The following is a 17,626-nucleotide window of genomic DNA, read 5'->3' on the forward strand; positions in this document are numbered from 1 at the left end:
CCAGTTATTTTAACAGACAGAGTTTAGTATAAAGAAATATAAGGTCAGTTAATGTTGTTGACTCGGTAGCTGAAGAGTCAAGAAGGAAACACTTAGGAGGGAGGAAGTGCGAGAAGTGCGAGAAGCTGCTGACTCCGAGGGCTGCGGGACAAAGGGAAGAGGTCAGAATTATTCAAAGTAAACACTTGGAGGAGGGCCCTGTGGGCCTGGGACCCAACCCCTGGGGAAGGGGGGCTGGTTGCTGCTGCTGGTGCCTGTGAGGATGTTCTGCAAGGACTGGGCAAACTGCAGATTGGATCCAGCTGCTGCTACAGGGAGGCACTGCTACTGCAATGGAAGCACTGCCGGGTTATGCTCACAGGGAGAGGATGGCAGACACCTCTGGAAGCAAGTAGGAGGGAGCAAGTCCCTTCTTCGCCCTTCCCCTCCCCCACTCCAACTGATGGCTGAGCAGCCTTTCTCCCTCTCTCCTGCCTCTGTCTCTCTCTTTCTCTCTCTGTCTCTCATGTCTTGAGCACATGCACAGATCCTAATGTAGGGCCAGTGGGCAAAGCAGAACAGTGTAGTTTGCAGAATCCCATCTCCAGTATCCAAAGCCAAGCGTAGAAAGACAGGGTTGGAGCTGAGAGGCGATAACTTAATAACTGACACACAGGATAGGAAAGGGTCTGGACTGGAAATCAACGTTCCTGAACCTTCTCCTGTCCCCTTCCACTAACTTGCCATGTGGCTTGAAGTATGTTGCTTTACTCCAAGCTTTGGTTTCTTCTGCTGCAGAATGAGAGGGGTGCTCTGAACTCCTGCTTCTCAAACTGTGGTCCTCAGACTAGAAGCTTTGGAATCCCTTGGGAGCTTGTTAGACATGCAGACGTTCTGATCCCACCCCGACCTCCTGAATCAGAATCTGCATCTTGGCAAGATTCCCAGTGCACAGTCAAGTTTGAGAAGCAGTACTCAGAGTGCCCCTCCTAGCCAGGCCCAAGGCTGACAAGCATAGCAAGGCCAGGGACAAGACCCAGGCTCGCGGTCAGACAGGTCTGACTCGAATTCTGCCGTGGGAGCTGGCAAGTTGCTTAGCTTCTCTCAACTTCAATTTCCTCATCTTGAAAAAAAAGAGAGGGATTTCATGAAACTCATGGGATCACAGTAAGGATGAGACAAGGTGAAATATGCAAAGTCTCCAGACACCAGCAGGAGGGCCTCAAGAAGACTTTTATAGACTCTGTTACAGAATCGGTGTACCAGTGTGGGTCAGGACATCAGGACAGTCAGTCTTCCTGGGAGCAACACTGAAACCGGACCTCAATGACTTCACAGGACATGAACAGATTAACCACACTCCAAGGAGACTGGCATCTGAAGAGACTCCTTAAAAAGCCAGAAATGTCAAACATTTGTTCTCGTCTCTAGAATAAACAGTGTGCACCTAGGAATGCCTCGTATTGGTTGTGTGCTCTTGAAGTCATGATGACTCTTCTCCTGGCCTCAGTTCCCACATCTGTAAAATGGGATCATTTTGTAATTTTCCCATGGTGGACATTACTTATATAATGAAAAGACATTTGCATAGTCGTTTATCTTTTAAAGAGTGACTCCAATGCTTCCAGCTTGGGGACTGTATTGGTTGTGCCACATTCCGGGATAGGGCCTTTGGGAGGTTAAACAGCAAGAACTTCAGGCATGCTGAGGTTGGCGTTCCCGCAGGACTCCAAGAGGAGATGTCCAGTAGCATTGCCTATACAGGATGAGAATGGGGTATGTTTGTATATGTGTGCCCGATATGTCTCACTCACTTCCTCACTGTACAAATGTGGTCACATCTTTGTTTTTCACATTAACTGCTCAAGCCCCCACCTGCCCTTCTTAACAGAAAGTCCAAAATCTCTCTGTTAAGAGACCTGTTTCCTTCCCAACTACCCAAAGACTCGGAGGATTGAAGTCCTTACGTCATTGTTGTAATGACTCACCACTGCCAGATGGTGTCACTGTTCAACACCACTCCAGCTGCAGCCCATAGAGGCCAACAACCCTCTCCTTCATTTCCCCAAACAGAAGAGCAGAGCTAAGCACTGCCCCGAACCAGCCCTCCCTGTCCCTCGGTGGATGCTCATCCACCGGATCCCTGTGGCAAGCTGTCCGTTGAGGCTTTTGCCCTTTCCACCAGCTCCAGGATCGGGGACAACCTCGTGCGGTCCACCTGCTGGGTGTCTCTACCTTCAGATCTCAAGGAGAAGGGGCTGAGGAGGGGGCCCTCTTCTCCCCAGCAGGGCTGGATTCTTATGTAAATTGGCCCACGTTCCCCTCCGATCCTCTGCTTATCCGAGCCTGAGTCCAGAGACCCTGCACAGAGCCAAGGTCAGTGCCAAGGCGTCTTGCTTGGGAACGGCATTTCTGTCTTCCCGGACACCTGGTGCCCAGAAAGGTTTGGGAGCCTCTGCGTATGGGTGAAGAGTGAGGTCACAGCAGGTCTGGGGTGTTGAGCACCAGGACAGCCATGGGCCAAGGAGGGGTCCCTGAGCCCCACCAAGGCTGGGAAGAGGGAGGGAGGGGGCAGTGCCAGGTGGGAGGCTGAGCAGACTGGTGGAAAGAGGGCATGGGTCACAGGCCCGGGGGGACAGGGTTTCAAGGAGAGAGGACCAAGAGGGCAGGGAGGAGGCCCGAAGGGACCCTCTGGGTCAGGCAATTCTAAAGTCATGGGTGGTCTCGATGCAAGCGTTAGGAGCGGGTCACAGGAGCCTAAGTGAGGTTGCAGTGGGATTAGGAATGAGGAAATGGGCAGAAGTATGTGTAACTTACCCAAGGAACATGTCTGTAAAGAGAAGCCAGAGTTGGGGTAGGGAGGGGGGCAGGTCCGGAGAAGGCTTTGCTATTACAGGGAGGTGCCTGTGAAGACAGCACACAGAAGGGGTAATTGACTTGACTGAGGGAGGAGAGAGAGGGATTAAGGGCAAATGTTGGGAGGAGACGGAGAGGAACAGGAAGGGTAGGTTGGCCCCATCTTGGGTCATCATGTGATACCAGCTTAAGGAACCTGCTTGTAGCCAGCAGGGAGCCATGGAGCTGGTAGAGCAGGGGCTGTGCTTGGAGAAGATCATGTGTCTGGATGTTTACTTCGCATTTAACCAAGCTGGAGATCTCTGGGGTTGACGTTACGTTTTAAACCAGCTTATCAAAGGAATACCAGTGATCTAATTAAGATATATATATTTCTACACTCTGACTTCTCAACCCTATCATCTCCACAACAATCTGAGCCACATTTCTGTGCTGGTGAAGAAAGGCAGGACTTGACTTGGGCTAAGGTACTCATTCACTTGACCTTTATTACAAAGATAAAGTTGTCAGTTTCTTCTGGGGAATCAAAATGTTCTAATTAGATTAGATATGATGATGGTTGCACAACTCTGTAAATATACTAAAAAAACATTGAACTGTACACTTTAAACAGGCAAATTTTATCATATGTAAATTCTATCTCAGTAAAACCGTTAAAATTTTTTTCATACCCAACTAATGGGCAGCCGCCTATGAAGCACCATGCCAAGGGGAACGATAGGTTTTCCAACCTACGATGAAAGAGTACTGTCTTCCTGGAGGCTCCAGCTCTCCCAAGCTGCCTACACACGTTGCTCTCTCCTACTGACATCTGCAGCCCAGCACTGCTAGGCTGGTGGAGCCCACGCTCCACCAGTCCACAGCCAGTGCTGGACTGAGTTTTCATTGCTGTGGACCAGAGTTCTAATTCTAGAACATCTGACCTTCCCCATGGCATCCCCACAGCCTAGCAGATTGTCTAACACATTGTTAAGTGCTCAGTAGATATTTATTGAATGAATGAAAGAATGGCATAGCTGGAAGGAGCATAAAGATTTCTTTTTAATATCACTAACTTTAGGGACAAGAGTACTGATGCTCAGAGAGGTTAAGTGAACGGACCCCTTAGCGAATAAGAGGCAGTGGGTTCAGTTCAACATGTCCTTAGTGAGTATCTGTCTATAAAGATTTATTCTGAGGACTGTGAGTGATACCAACACAATGAAGGTGAAGTCCTCGCTCTCCACAAATAGGGGATTTAAACTGCGTCATGCCCGTACAGGAGAAGGGAAGAGACGCTGAAAAAGTCCTTGAATCAGGCTTGAGCCGGAGCCGTATATTCGCCCGTCTCCTTCAGTCTCCGTAATTTTGTTTTCCCCAATTTACAGATGAGGACATTTAATCTCAGGGACATGAGACACTAGAGGAAGATTCAAAATTTGAACACGGGTCTATCTGGTGGCAAAATCTAAGCTCCTTTCCTAACACTATTTTAATTCAAGAAATAAAGACCAAATGAGTTCAAACGAAGAAGTTGCCTGTATCTCTTGGAGATGAGAGAGTGCTTGATTGAAAACTTTGACAGAAAGCCATGAGGTAGAGGGAGGGTAAGGAGATGGGTGGTCGTTTTGGATGGAGAAGATGCAGAAGGAACTTCGTGTATGAAGAAAGGCCCATAAATCAGTTTAGCTGGAACTAGAGTCCATGTCAGGCAATAGTGGGGACAAGGGGGGAGTGGGAACTTAGGGCCATATCGTATGCAGACCCTTGAAAGCCAGGAAGAGAAACTTGGACTTACTTTGAAGGTAGTGTTTCAACAGGGAGATGGCACACATAATCAGAGCTGGGCCTTGGGAAGAGTAACCTATCAGTGTATGCAGGTCAGCTTACGAAAGTGAGAAACTGGAGGGAGGGAATCAGGAAGTTGCTGAAATCATGCAGGGCCAGAAATAAATGGGTGTTCGGTGGAGTTGGAAAGGAGACAATGGTTTATATTGCTATAATGTACACGTGTGTATCCATCTGTGGATGGATGTGGATGTGATCCATCTGTGCTATAATTATGTAATTGCTGAGTACATCTACTCAGTAATAATAAGAGATATTTACTGAGTACTGGGCACTTTGCTAAGTGCTTTATAAGCACAAATTCATTTACTACTCATAGCAGACTTAAATGGATGCTGTTATTATCCCCATTGTACAGATGAAGAAATTGAGGCTTAGAGAGACTAGGAAACACAGGCCAGCTCATACAATTAGCAACTGCAGAAAATGGAACTCAACCCAGGTTTGTCTGACTCCAGAGTCCATACTGTTACCCACCTGTTACATACTCTGTCCTCATGGCTACCTCTTCCTGGTTCCGCCTCCCCTTAAATAAGAAGATTTTGATGGAAATTTAAGGGCAACCTCATACAGTGGAAAGAACATGAGACCGGGAGTGCCACAGGCCTGAGTGTGGTGGAAGCCTGGCTCAGCCACTCACCAGCTGAGGGATATTGGGCAGTTACTTGACCTCTCTGAACTTACTCTTTCTGTAAAATGGAGATAAGAGACCAACTTCCCAGGGTTGTTGAGAACATTAACAATGAGGAGATATGGAATATCCCTAGGCAGTGTGTGGCACATAGTATCAAGTGTTCAATAAATGGTGGTTGTTAATAATGAGAATAAAGAGGCCTTCACATGAGTGCAACCAGGCTGATGAGAGGACTAGAGATCGAGCCATGTGAAGACCACTGATGAGCAGTGGCTGTGCTCACCTTGAGAAGGGAGCTATAATCGTCACCTTCAAATGTAGACAGTGTGTTCTCAAGTGCCAGGAGACAGGGAAGAATCATTCTGGGTGGCTCAAGAGGGTAGAACTGGGACCATCGAGACCCATCCAGGAGTTTCTAACCACCTGAGCTGACTCACATTGAAACAGGCTTCTTTGCGAGGTGGTTGGGATCCTGTCATTGGAGGGTTTCCAGAGAGCATATGTGCCATCCATCTAGAAGGGATGCTTTGGGGGACATCCCTAGCTGTCCGGTGGTTAAGACTCCATGCTCCCAATGCAGGGGGTACAGGTTCAATCCCTGGTCTGGGAACTAAGATCCTGCATGCCACAAGGCACAGCCAAAGGAAAAAAAAAATAGAAGGGATGCTTTGCAACCGTGGTTCTTCTCAAACTTGGGTGTGTCAGCATCACATGGAGGGCTTGTGAAAGTACAGGTTGCTGGGCCTGCTTCCACAATTTTTGCTTCACTAGGCCTGGGGTGGGACCTGAGAATGTGCATCTGTAACCAGTTCCCAGGGGGGCTACTGCTGGTCTGGGCCCACGCTTGGAGAACCTCCACTCGAGAAAGCAGTAGTTTCTAAATCCCAGGCCCATTTGTTCAGTACATAGCAACACTTCCAGAAGGTGCAGCAAAGTCAGAAAAGTCATGAAATGCGGCAAGTGTTTTGCAATGCCAAATGTGTTCAATTTGAAGGACTGCCCTTTATTCTGAGCATGTGACTTTCCTACTTTCTCCGACGTTAAAATTTCCTTCCTTTCGTGGAAAGATGATAACAGATGGTGGTTCTCTCGTTAGTTTCTTGGTTTCTTTACATGGCAAAATAACAAGCTGGCAGCCCTGACATGGTCTTCAATTTTTTAAAACATCTTTTTGGTCCATGTACTTCTAAAATTGAGGACATGCTGCTCCTGGGCATGTAAGAGTTTAGACTGAGTTTCTCTAAGAGATGCCATCCAAAGTTAAGCTCAGGGGTCTTTTAAAAAGGCATTACACACCTCTTTGCCTGGCTGAACTGCTTACTTGGAATATATGTGATCTTTTATTGATGATTCAAGGTATTATTATGCACATCTATTACTGTAAAGAGCTGTCAAACCCACAAACATGCCCTCAGGGAGGCTACTTAGAAAAGGACAGTTTGTCTCTCATTAAACCACCCAGACTCCTTTCCAGTTGTGAGTAGCAATCCTTCTGCCTCTGCAATTCACTCTCACCCCATCCACTGTTGTCTATTCTTCCACCCATCGCCCATAGCATGTCAGGCCGCCGAGCTTATTAAATCAGTGGTTTCATTTTACACATTTTTAAGTCAGTAGTCTGTGACTTTGGGACTGTTTATCTCTGCCAAGAAATGAGGCCATAGGCCCAGTACATGATCAAAGAGATTTGCCCCTTTCTTCTGGGAAACAATGACAGATAATATTCACTGGAATTTGCCAGCTGCCAGGACTTCTCTAGAGTGGATAAGTAACTTGCCCAAGGTTAATATATGGAGGAGTCAGGATTCAAATCAGAACTACGGGAATGAAATTGGTACAGCTAACCTCTTCTCCACCTGCCTGCAGGGGTGTTTGCAATGCTGAGCAGCTGGAGGTCTGAACACTGAATAAATGAAGGTTCATAGATGTTATTGTTTGTATGTGATGCTTAGTCATTGATCATTTTTTAAGGGATGTACTGATTTTGTTGGGAGAAATTGAAATTATTCTGATTTCAAGAATCAAGATGGAGAACAGGTAACTTCAGGACACTGGCCCTGTGCGGGCACTGGGCACTGGGCAACTAGGAGACAGCTCTTTTGTCCCCAGGAGCTCACAGCGCGGCTGCAAGAGAGGAAAGCAGGACTGGGTACGGGAAGGGAGGAGCAGGAGACTGCCATTTTTGTGAAAAAACCTCTTACTGTGCTTTGGCCTGTTGAACTATATGCTTGTGGCCCTTGCTGAAGTCGAACAAAGCCCGGACCCATACCACTTGTGTGTGCCTGGTTCATAATAGCTTTCTTAGGAGGTCAATGCCCAGCATCTTATTCTCTTTGTCCAGCTCCCTAACCTCTCCAAACACTGACATATCAAGGACACATCAATGTCTACATTACAGTGTTGTTTTGAAGGTTATATTAAGATGATAGATGAGTCATGCCTGGTACAACAGGTGCTCAATTCTTCTTATGATGATGATGCCAGAAAAATTTCCCTTCCTTTTAAGTATTCTGCATAATTGGACCGCTCATGAGGTATTTAGCATATTCTACTTTGTACTGTTACACTGTATTTAATTGTATTATGATAGTGTATTTAAATGTAGAGCATTGAGAATTGTGCCTGACAAAGAATCATGTTCCATAAATATTAGCTGCTGTGATTATTATGATTGGCATTGCTTTTTCTGCATATATATCTTACCTACCACACTATGACCCATGGGACAGAGGTCCTGTTGGATGTATCCATCTTTGCCCTCCCAACCTGTTCCCGGCAGCGATAGGCACATAGTAGGCATTTGACCAATATTTTTGGAAGGGACTATGGCCTATCTTATATAGTGATGAATATGTATATGACATTCTCAGAATTTCACTAACAGTTGTGTTTGTCTCTCAGTTGTATAGTACTCACATTCTGCCTTACTTTATAGTTAGCTTTTGTCATGTCTCCCCATTAATCCATGATCTCAAGGACCGTGTCTCTATAACCTAAGACCCAGTTCAGTTTGCTGTATGGAGTTAAAGGTGGATACACAGAAAAGTGTCTATATGAAATAAATGAAACTTAAGCTTCAGGGACCCTCACTTACCGGAGCACCTCCTGAATCCCTGGTTAATGAGTGTCCTCAATTCAAAAAGTAGAGATTATTCACTGCATGAGAAAATTCGAAATGCTTTGAAGACTTACAGCTCATAATTGAAAGAAACTTAATAGAGATTTTTCCGAATTTGATAATGATCCGAAAAAATTTGCCATGACATTGACAATAGTTACTTATATACCAAAACGTTTCCAAACTATCAATAATAAAAAGCAAATGTTGATCAGCCATGTTGGAAGAAGGACTGAATTATCATTTTATTCTCTCTGCTTATAAAATGATATTATAAAATTGTTTTCACATGAAGAAATGATAAAAGAGAATTGAGGCCCAAAAATATAAGAAAAAAGTATTAGACAGGTGTATCCAGCAGTTTAATAAAAATTTTATTTTTCTAGATTTTGTGATATTTGTGGTACCTGTCATCTTAAAATGTGTAATTTGTGATTTTTTTCTCATTCTAAATAAGTAACCACAATGATGCTTCATAATTTTTTGGTCTTTTCCTTAAAAAGAGCATCCTGAATTGTATAAAACTTAGACTCTGGGAATTCCTTGGTGGTCCAGTGGTTAGGACTCCACGCATTCACTGCAGAGGGGGTGGGCTCGGCCCTGGTCGGGGAGTTAAGATCTTGAGAGCTCATGGCACAGCCAAAACAAACAAACAAGCTTAGACACCATAAAACCTGGAAATATCCCTGTTGATACAGGTTGCTTGTTAAAATAATAATCTGACTGTATTACTCTGAAATTTTTAATGTTTTTTCTGGCCCCCAAATGAAGTCCAGAATCATTACCGTGGCCTAGCTCCTGCCTGTCTCCTCCACTCTTCTCCTTGTTCCTTAAGCTCCAGCCACACAGGACTTCTTCCTGTGGGTCCTCCCAGGCCCAGAGTCTTCCTTCCAGGAGGCTATTTCCTCCATCTTGACCAAGTCTCACCCCCAGTCGTTGCCCGGATGATGCCTGTTCACTTTTCAGGTTTCCCAGGCAAACTGTCCCTTCTCCCCCAGATAAGATCTTGTTAAAATGAAGATTCTGATGCTGTAGGTAGGGGGTGGAGCTAAGATTCTGCATTTCTACCAAGTTCCCGGGTGAATCAGGCACTGCCAGTCCAAGGACCACATTTTGAGTAAGAGGCACTGGACCTCATGAAGTCCCTTGCTTTACTACCCTATGTTCCTCTACTGTGCAACTTGTGTACTGTGTTCAGAAACATGATAATGAAAATTCACTGGAACTTTGCCCATCATAACAAAACTTTGAAAATAAATGTCCTTCAATAGAGACTGATTGAATAAATTAAGCCACACACATATACCCCCGTACACACACATACAAACACACACTGGAATACAAGGAAACCATTAAAAATGCCTATAGCCGGGCTTCCCTGGTGGTGCAGTGGTTGAGAGTCTGCCTGCCGATGCAGGGGACACGGGTTCGTGCCCCGGTCCGGGAAGATCCCACATGCCGTGGAGCGGCTGGGCCCGTGAGCCATGGCCGCTGAGCCTGTGCGTCCGGAGCCTGTGCTCCGCAACGGGAGAGGCCACAACAGTGAGAGGCCCGCGTAATGCAAAAAAAAAAAAAAAAAAAAATGCCTATAGCCTATGGTTCAGTTTTTATAAAGCAAACTGTAAAGCTCATGTTGAGTTGATCTTGTTTGGGAAATTATGTACATATATGTACATGGGCCCAGAGGTATGTCTAGGAGGATGTTCACGAATATGGGAACTTTAGTTGTCTCTGGATGATGAACCATTTGACGTGATTTTTTACTTCCTTTTCTGGCTTTTTTTGTGTAGTTTGAATTGTTTAGAAGAATATACCCCACATTTCAAAAGGAATAAAGCTATTTTTACACAAAATATAATAAGTTATAGTATTATTAATCTGCTTTTTAAAAATATTGCTCCTTCTAAAACAGCCATGCCTTTAAAATAGCCACGACAGATTAGTAAGGGCTAATTTGCTAGACTGATTCATTAACGTCTTGGAAAGAAGACAACAGTGCCCTAAAGGCAAAGGATCAGAAAATGGACTCCGATGGCTTGTCCACTACTTACCCCAATGATGTCCAGTTATCATTTCTTTGCCCCAGACCCAACGACCATAGACTCACTCTCTCAGTCAGTATAACAGAATATTGTAGAGTGGGGAGCTTAAACAACAGACATTTATTTCTCACAGTTCTGGAGGCTGGAAGTCTGAGATCAGGGTGCCAACACGGTAGGGTGCTTGGTGAGGGCCTTCCTCTTGGTCCACAGGTGGCTGTCTTCTCACTGCACCCTCACATGGCAGAGAGAAAGAGCTCTGGTCCTATCACCTCCTTATAGGGGCACTAATTGCACCATGATTAGCTCTTCCCTCATGACCTCATCTAACCCCAATTACCTCCCAAAGCCCTCATCTCCTAATACCATCACATTGGGGACTAGGGTTTCAACTTATGAATCCGAGGGGACACAAACATGCAGTCCACAGCACTCATCTTTTCTCCTACTCTGCCCCCAACCTATCACTTTACAGTTGGCCCTCCATGTGTGCAGTTCTGCATCCACAGATTCAACCCCCTGGGAATCAGGTGATACTGTAGTATGTATCTAGTGAAAGAAATCCACACATAAGTGGACTCGTGCAGTTCAAACCCATGTTGTTCAAGGGTCAACTGTACAGACATATATATATATATAAAATGTATACAACTCTTCATGTGCTTCCATAGTACCCTATAATTCCTTATCATAGTACTTAACACATTGATTCATAATTGCCTATTCATTTGTCCAGATCCCCCACAATGATCTGTCAGGACAATGATTGTGTCTAGCTCACTACTGTATCCCCAGTACCTTGCACGATTCCTGCACATCAATAATCACTGAAGAATGCAGACATGGTTAATTTCCATCTAAAATTGATTCCCCTTCTCCTTCAGGATGTTGCTGTATCTGATGGAGCCCCTGGAACCGTGGCCACTCTGGCCATTATCAGGGAAGCTGACCCGGGAAAGACAGAATAAGCAGAAGACAGGAAGAACCGGGTCTTTCAAGAAGTCATTGAGGGGCTTCCCTGGTGGCGCAGTGGTCAAGATCTACCTGCCAGTGCAGGGGACACGGGTTCGAGCCCTGGTCCAGGAAGATCCCACATGCCGTGGAGCAACTAAGCCCGTGCGCCACAACTACTGAGCCCGTGAGCCACAACTACTGAAGCCCACATGCCTAGAGCCTGTGCTCTGCAACAAGAGAAGCCACCACAATGAGAAGCCTACACACTGCAACAAAGAGTAGCCCCCGCTGGCCGCAACTAGAGAAAAGCCCTCGTGCAGCAATGAAGACCCAACGCAGCCAAAAAAAAATTAAAAAAAAAAAAGTCATTGAGCTAATGACTTAACCAACTCTGGGTCAAACTACACTCAGACTTCTGGCTATATGAGAGAATAAACACCCTTACTGTTGCTGCTGTTTGAGTTATAAAGCATCACCAGTGAGAGGTTGAGGGAACAAATGAATGAATGACTCTGACCACGAGCATAAGAAAGCCAGCTCCCCTAGAATGGAGTTAAAGTCTTGTCCTGGAGACTTCAAAAACTGATTACTGTTTTTAAGATACACAAGGTGATAAGACAACAAAGTCTTGATTATCTGGAAGTCAGCTTATTATGGTTTTCCAGATAAACTGGGCTTTTAGGCAAAAGCTGCACTTTGCAAGGGAAAAGAATCTCTTATTAGGGCTTCATTTAAAAACAAAGAATATTCTTAGAGATGTTTCAGAGTCAATACACATTCAGTCCAATCTCCTAAATGTTAGCAAGTGTAGTCATAACTTGGAGACCTGTTGAAAAGCTGACTCCTGGGCCTCACCTGGGGAGATTCTGATTCAGTGGGATGTGGTGGGGTCCTGGAATCTGCATTTTAGCCAGCAATAGGATGTGGATGGTCTCAGACCACACTTCAAGAAACCCTATTCTTTTTTTTTAAAATAAATTTATTTATTTTATTTATTTTTTTGGCTGAGCTGGGTCTCTGTTGCTGCACGCGGGCTTTCTCTAGTTGTGGCGAGTGGGGGCTACTCTTCATCGCCGCGCGTGGGCTTCTCATTGCGGCGGCTTCTCTTGTTGTGGAGCACGGGCTCTGGGCACGCGGGCTTGAGTAGCTGTGGCACACGGGCTCAGTAGTTGTGGCACGTGGGCTCAGTAGTTGTGGCTCACGGGCCTAGGTGCTCCGCGGCATGTGGGATCTTCCCAGACCAGGGCTCGAACCCGTATCCCCTGCATTGGCAGGTGGATTCTAAACCACTGCACCACCAGGGAAGCCCAAGAAACCCTATTCTAAAGCTTGCACTCCGTATCTCTAGAACCTAACCACAAGATAATGGTGTTTCACACAATAATCAAGGGAGCAGATTCAAGTGATGGAAAGATCCAGAAAATGGGAGCCATATCTGGGCTTCTCTATTCACCAGAATAAGACGCTGATCAGGCAAGTCTCTCAAGCTCTCTCTGTCTGAATGACCCCATTTATTAAAAACAACGCAGATTAATAGTTCTCTGTATTGCCACCCCTCAGACTGGTTGTGAAGACCAGATGATCTCAGTAGCTGTACTGTACAAATATAATAAAATGCTCTTTGTTAGGACTCTGGTGTTTACTGAGCTCCTTAATAAGTAAAATTATTTGTGTTCCTCAGGCTCTACTCATTAAGCAAGAAATGGGGACTCACATTTTAGAAAGATTGTTTCATGGTCAAACTGTAAAAGGGATTTTGCTTAATTTCCAGTTAACCTGAGTACTTGTTAACCAGAACATCCTATTCCTAAGCACTCTAACTAGGTTTTTATGTAAATAAAATACATTTATTAACAGTAATTCATGAGTAGACTCCCTATCAAAGGGAGCTTCCTTGACTTGTGCAAAAATTAATGGGCCCAACAACCCACAGAATTGGAGAAAATATTTGCAAATCATGTATCTGATAAGGGATAACATCCAGAGTACACAGAGAACACCTAAAACTCAACAACAACAACAAAAAGCCCCAATTCAAAAATAGGCAAAGGATTTCAACAGACATTTCTCCAAAGAAGATAGAGCTATGGCCAAAAAGCACATGAAAGGACGTTCAACATCATTAATCAACAGGTAAATGCAAATCAAAACTACAGTGAGATACCACCTTACAACCATTAGGACGACTACTGTCAAAAAGTCAAAATAGAAAGCAACAAGTACTGGTGCAGCCACTGTGGATCAATATGGCAACTCAAAAATTAAACACAGAATTACCATACAATCCAGCAATTCCACTTCTGGATATATGCCAAAAGAATTAAAAGGGTCTCCGAAAGATATTGGTACACCCATGTTTATAGCAGAATTATTCACGATAGCTAAAACATAGAAGCCACTCAAGGGTCCATGGATGGATAAGCAAAATGTGGTACATAAAATGGAATATTATTCAGACTTAAAAAGGAAAAGTAATCAATATCAAAATTATTAATGAGGCATTCTCTTTTTTGCACTGTCTTTGAAATCCAGTGTGTGTTTTACACCTAAAGTATGTCTCAGTTTGGACTAGCCACATACCAGTAGCTAGAAGCTATTGTGTAAGAGAGTACAAGTCTAGACAATTCATTTTTGAAGCCTAATGCAAACAGCCTCTATTTTGACTTTTACGTTTACTTGAATATTTGAGCCTCTGTCTACATTCTTCCTTCATTCACTGGTCAGCAAACACTGGCGTGCCCACTATGCACCAAGCATTATGCTAGAAACTAGAAATACAAAAGTGGACATTTTATCCTACAGCTCAGTCTGTGAGGGTGAGAGACACCCAGAGATGGTTATGAAATAATGTAAAAGAATCATGACATAGACACCCTCTATTTTATGAGCACTTGAAAGGAGAAGGAAGTACCATCAATGTAGTTTTAGAGGTGTCCCTGAGTTGACTTCAAGGACCTGTAATGTTAGCTCTATGAAGAGGATGGGAAAGGGCATTCCAGGGGTGTCAGCTTGAGCAAAGGCCTGAAATGAGAGATAGTGGGGCCCCGGGAACGTCCAAAGAGTGCCTGTTAGGGCAGAGACAAAAGAGAGGAAAGTGTGGAGGCAAGCAAGGCCACTGAAGGGCCTGGTAAGTCATGTTTGGCTTCTAAAATAAAAAAATCTACACTTCCTAAAATTTCGTAAGAAGTAACTGTCTCTCTACAGGATTGCGGTGGAATGCAAATGACACTGGATTTAAGCTTTTGCTGCTAACAGTCACGCTCCTCTGGACTGGCTGCTCCTTGTGGGCTGGGCCGTCTGCTTTGCTCACCACCCTGTCCCAGGGCCTGCAACGCTGCCTGGCAGAGCGGGAACTATAAGTTTACAGAGCCGGTACCTTCCTTCAGTCCTTTCCCCCAGTCCTCCCCTCCCCCTCAGTATAGCGGGAGAGGGGGAAGAGTGCCAATCCTAGCCTACGCTTCTTAAGTCCTCGGGAGTTCAGAGGCAGGCCTTCAGCCTTCTAGGATGTTTCCTCATCTATAAAACGGGCTCACAACTACCCGCCGCTGGACTGTTGCGTAACTCAAATGAATTTACAGAAAGCGCCTCGAAAAATGAAAAGGTGCATCTCGTGGCCATGAGGGCATAGAGTGACACGACCTGTGGAGGTCGAGGCCAGGTTTCCACCCTCCCTGGCCGGTACGGACATCCTCGGCCAAGCTGCAGGGTGACGGACCCAAGGCGTGGGGCGCCCCGACCCGACCCCCCGGGAGGTAACCGAACGCATGACCGCTTAACGCGCCTCACGAGAAGGCGCCACCTAAGGAGAAGGGGAGGAGGTTGCAGCCGCGCCCCTCAGCGGCGGGGCGACTCGTCAGTCCCCAGGGCCGGGAAACCTGAATCCCGGAGCCGCAGAGCGCCGTAGACCCCACCAGCGCCAGGGTCCCCGGCCACCCCCTCCCAGCGTGTCTGAGAGGAGAAGAGGGTGGAGCGGCCTGACTCCCGCAGCCAATAAAAGCAGCAGGTTCCTGGTCCGATCCCCGGCGCGGCTCGCCATTGGTCACCACCCGGGTCTCGGCCCACCGAACCTTTGCGACCCGAGCCAATCGCGAGGCGGCGAGGTGTCCTCGGGCTCGCGGGGAGCGGGCCGCGGGCAGCAGCGAGCGCAGGCCGGCGAAGAGCGGGTGGCGGTGACCAGCGGCGCAAGCCGGCATCCCCTCCCCCGCGCGGTGAGCCGCCGGCTCCACCATGGAGCCCGCCGTGTCGCTGGCAGTGTGCGCTCTGCTCTTCCTGCTCTGGGTCCGCGTGAAGGGGCTGGAGTTCGTGCTCATCCACCAGCGCTGGGTGTTCGTGTGCCTCTTCCTCCTGCCGCTCTCGCTCATCTTCGACATCTACTACTATGTGCGCGCCTGGGTGGTGTTCAAGCTCAGCAGCGCGCCGCGGCTGCACGAGCAGCGCGTGCGGGACATCCAGAAGCAGGTGAGCGGAGCCGGGTGGGGCGGGAGCCAGGCGCGAAGTGGTGCGCGGCGCAGGGGAGCCAGGGCTTCACGGAGGAGGTGGCGTCTGAGCGGGATTTGAACTAAACAAAAATGTAACTGGGGGGAGGGGTGCTTCCGGAGAGGGAACGGAGTAAGCAAAAGAGTAGAACAGAGCATGGCTCCGACATTTATGGAGTGCCTACTATGTACGGGGATCTGCAGGGATGTAAAGAATCATAAGAGAGGGTAGGTGAGCCATGCTCAAGTAGCTCTCACCCGGCCCAATCGATTTCAGAGGAGAAGGGGGTCTTCAGGAAGGTTCACCTGGCGCTGGAGACTGGGAAGCAGGGGGAGTGATTGGGGGAAAGTGTGAGCATAGGAGAAGAGAGGCAGAAGGTTGGAAAGTCAGTTTGGAACTAGGTTGGGGAGAGCCCTTCAGTTTGGAGTTTACTCCTTAGCAAGAAGGAGCTTTCCGCCTTCTTATAATAGAGGACTAAAGTGAGAAGGTAGCCCCACACCAGGGTGGGGAGCCTCACAGACCCTGCGCCAGGCGCTCACTCTTGACAAGGCAGTGCCCACCTCCCAGTAACTCTATACGTCCTCCCCTGTGTCAGCACCCACAGAACCCCTGCCCCTGCTGCCGCTCACAGCCGCGCCTCCTCCCTCATGGCCACAGCTGGCATGGGCATCAGGCCTGGGCATCAGGCCTGGGCAGTTTCTTGGCTCCCTCTGCCCCTCCTTATGTTCCTCTCTTACTGGCGTCAGGTTGCAAAGAGCTTCTGTTTCCTGCTGCCACCCTCGCCACAGGTGTAGCAGCCTCCATGTTCTGTTTGCTGCTGGCTGGGTTCTGCCTCCAACAGCATGAAGATGGATGCGGAGAGCCATCCCTGTGACGGATAGACCTTGGGCCAGGTGGGAGCAGGCAACATCTGGAAGCGCTTTACTCAGGCTGCCATGGGTTGCGCTGGTCACAGTCACAGCTCCAGAGCCCAGCCTACCCTCTGTCCCAAATGCACCCTGTTGCCTAGTTCTTTCTATGTGTTCAGATTTTTGATTTACCTGCTTGTCTGCCCCATCAGAGTGTGAGCTCCTTGAAGGCAGAGACTGCTATCTGACTCCCCTCTATCCCATGGGCCCTGGCCCAAAGCAGCACAGTGAGTGCTTAGGAACCTAAGCTAAACCAAAGGGCTCACTAGGGACAGGAAGATGAGGGTCCTTGCCAGACTGGCCCGCTGCTGAGGACCTGCCCTGTGCCACACCCCATGCCATTGATGACCATTATTTCTCATCCTCACAGCAACAATTTTTTTTTTTTTTTAAACTTAGGTCTTTTCTTTTTTTAACTTCTATTTGCTTTTTTTTTTTTTTTTTTTGCGGTACGCGGGCCTCTCACTGTTGTGGCCTCTCCTGTTGCGGAGCACAGGCTCCGGACGCACAGGCTCAGCGGCCATGGCTCACGGGCCCAGCCGCTCCACGGCATGTGGGATCTTCCCGAACCGGGGCACGAACCCGCGTCCCCTGCATTGGCAGGCGGACTCTCAACCACTGCGCCACCAGGGAAGCCCTGCATTTTTTTGTGTGTGGCATTTATTCCCAAGCCATAAGTTTTTTTGTTGTTGTTTTGTTTTGTTTAATTAATTAATTCTTGGCTGCATTGGGTCTCCGTTGCTGCACGCAGGCTTTTCTCTAGTTGCGGCGTGCGGGGGCTCTCATTGTGGTGGCTTCTCTTGTTGTGGAGCACGGGCTCTAGGTGCGTGGGCTT

At 47.2% G+C, this 17,626-nt stretch overlaps 1 protein-coding gene and 2 long non-coding RNA genes across 4 annotated transcripts in view; 2 read left to right on the forward strand and 1 right to left on the reverse strand.

The window, feature by feature from the left end:
- Positions 1-1,559: 1,559 nt before the first annotated feature.
- Positions 1,560-3,258, reverse strand: LOC117202862 (uncharacterized). The gene is made up of 2 exons (XR_004485362.2): positions 2,797-3,258; positions 1,560-1,735 (listed from the first exon to the last, which is right to left on the reverse strand). It is a non-coding gene; the product is annotated as an uncharacterized LOC117202862 (long non-coding RNA).
- On the forward strand, positions 1,751-13,037 carry LOC125964738 (uncharacterized). The gene is made up of 2 exons (XR_007477988.1): positions 1,751-2,355; positions 11,338-13,037. It is a non-coding gene; the product is annotated as an uncharacterized LOC125964738 (long non-coding RNA).
- Positions 13,038-15,383: 2,346 nt separating this feature from the next.
- The window catches only part of DHCR24 (24-dehydrocholesterol reductase), a 35,186-nt gene continuing 32,943 nt past the window's right edge, over positions 15,384-17,626 (forward strand). Inside the window, exon 1 of one of the 2 annotated variants that reach the window (XM_033435426.2) lies at positions 15,384-15,865. In XM_033435426.2, the coding sequence (XP_033291317.1) occupies positions 15,635-15,865 (231 nt within the window). In that variant the 5' untranslated portion in view covers positions 15,384-15,634. The remainder of the gene's footprint in view (positions 15,866-17,626) is intronic. The other variant, XM_004273804.4, reaches the window with a different exon arrangement.

This window comes from Orcinus orca, chromosome 1 (genome assembly GCF_937001465.1).
Source record: "Orcinus orca chromosome 1, mOrcOrc1.1, whole genome shotgun sequence".
NCBI classification, from domain to species: domain Eukaryota; kingdom Metazoa; phylum Chordata; class Mammalia; order Artiodactyla; family Delphinidae; genus Orcinus; species Orcinus orca.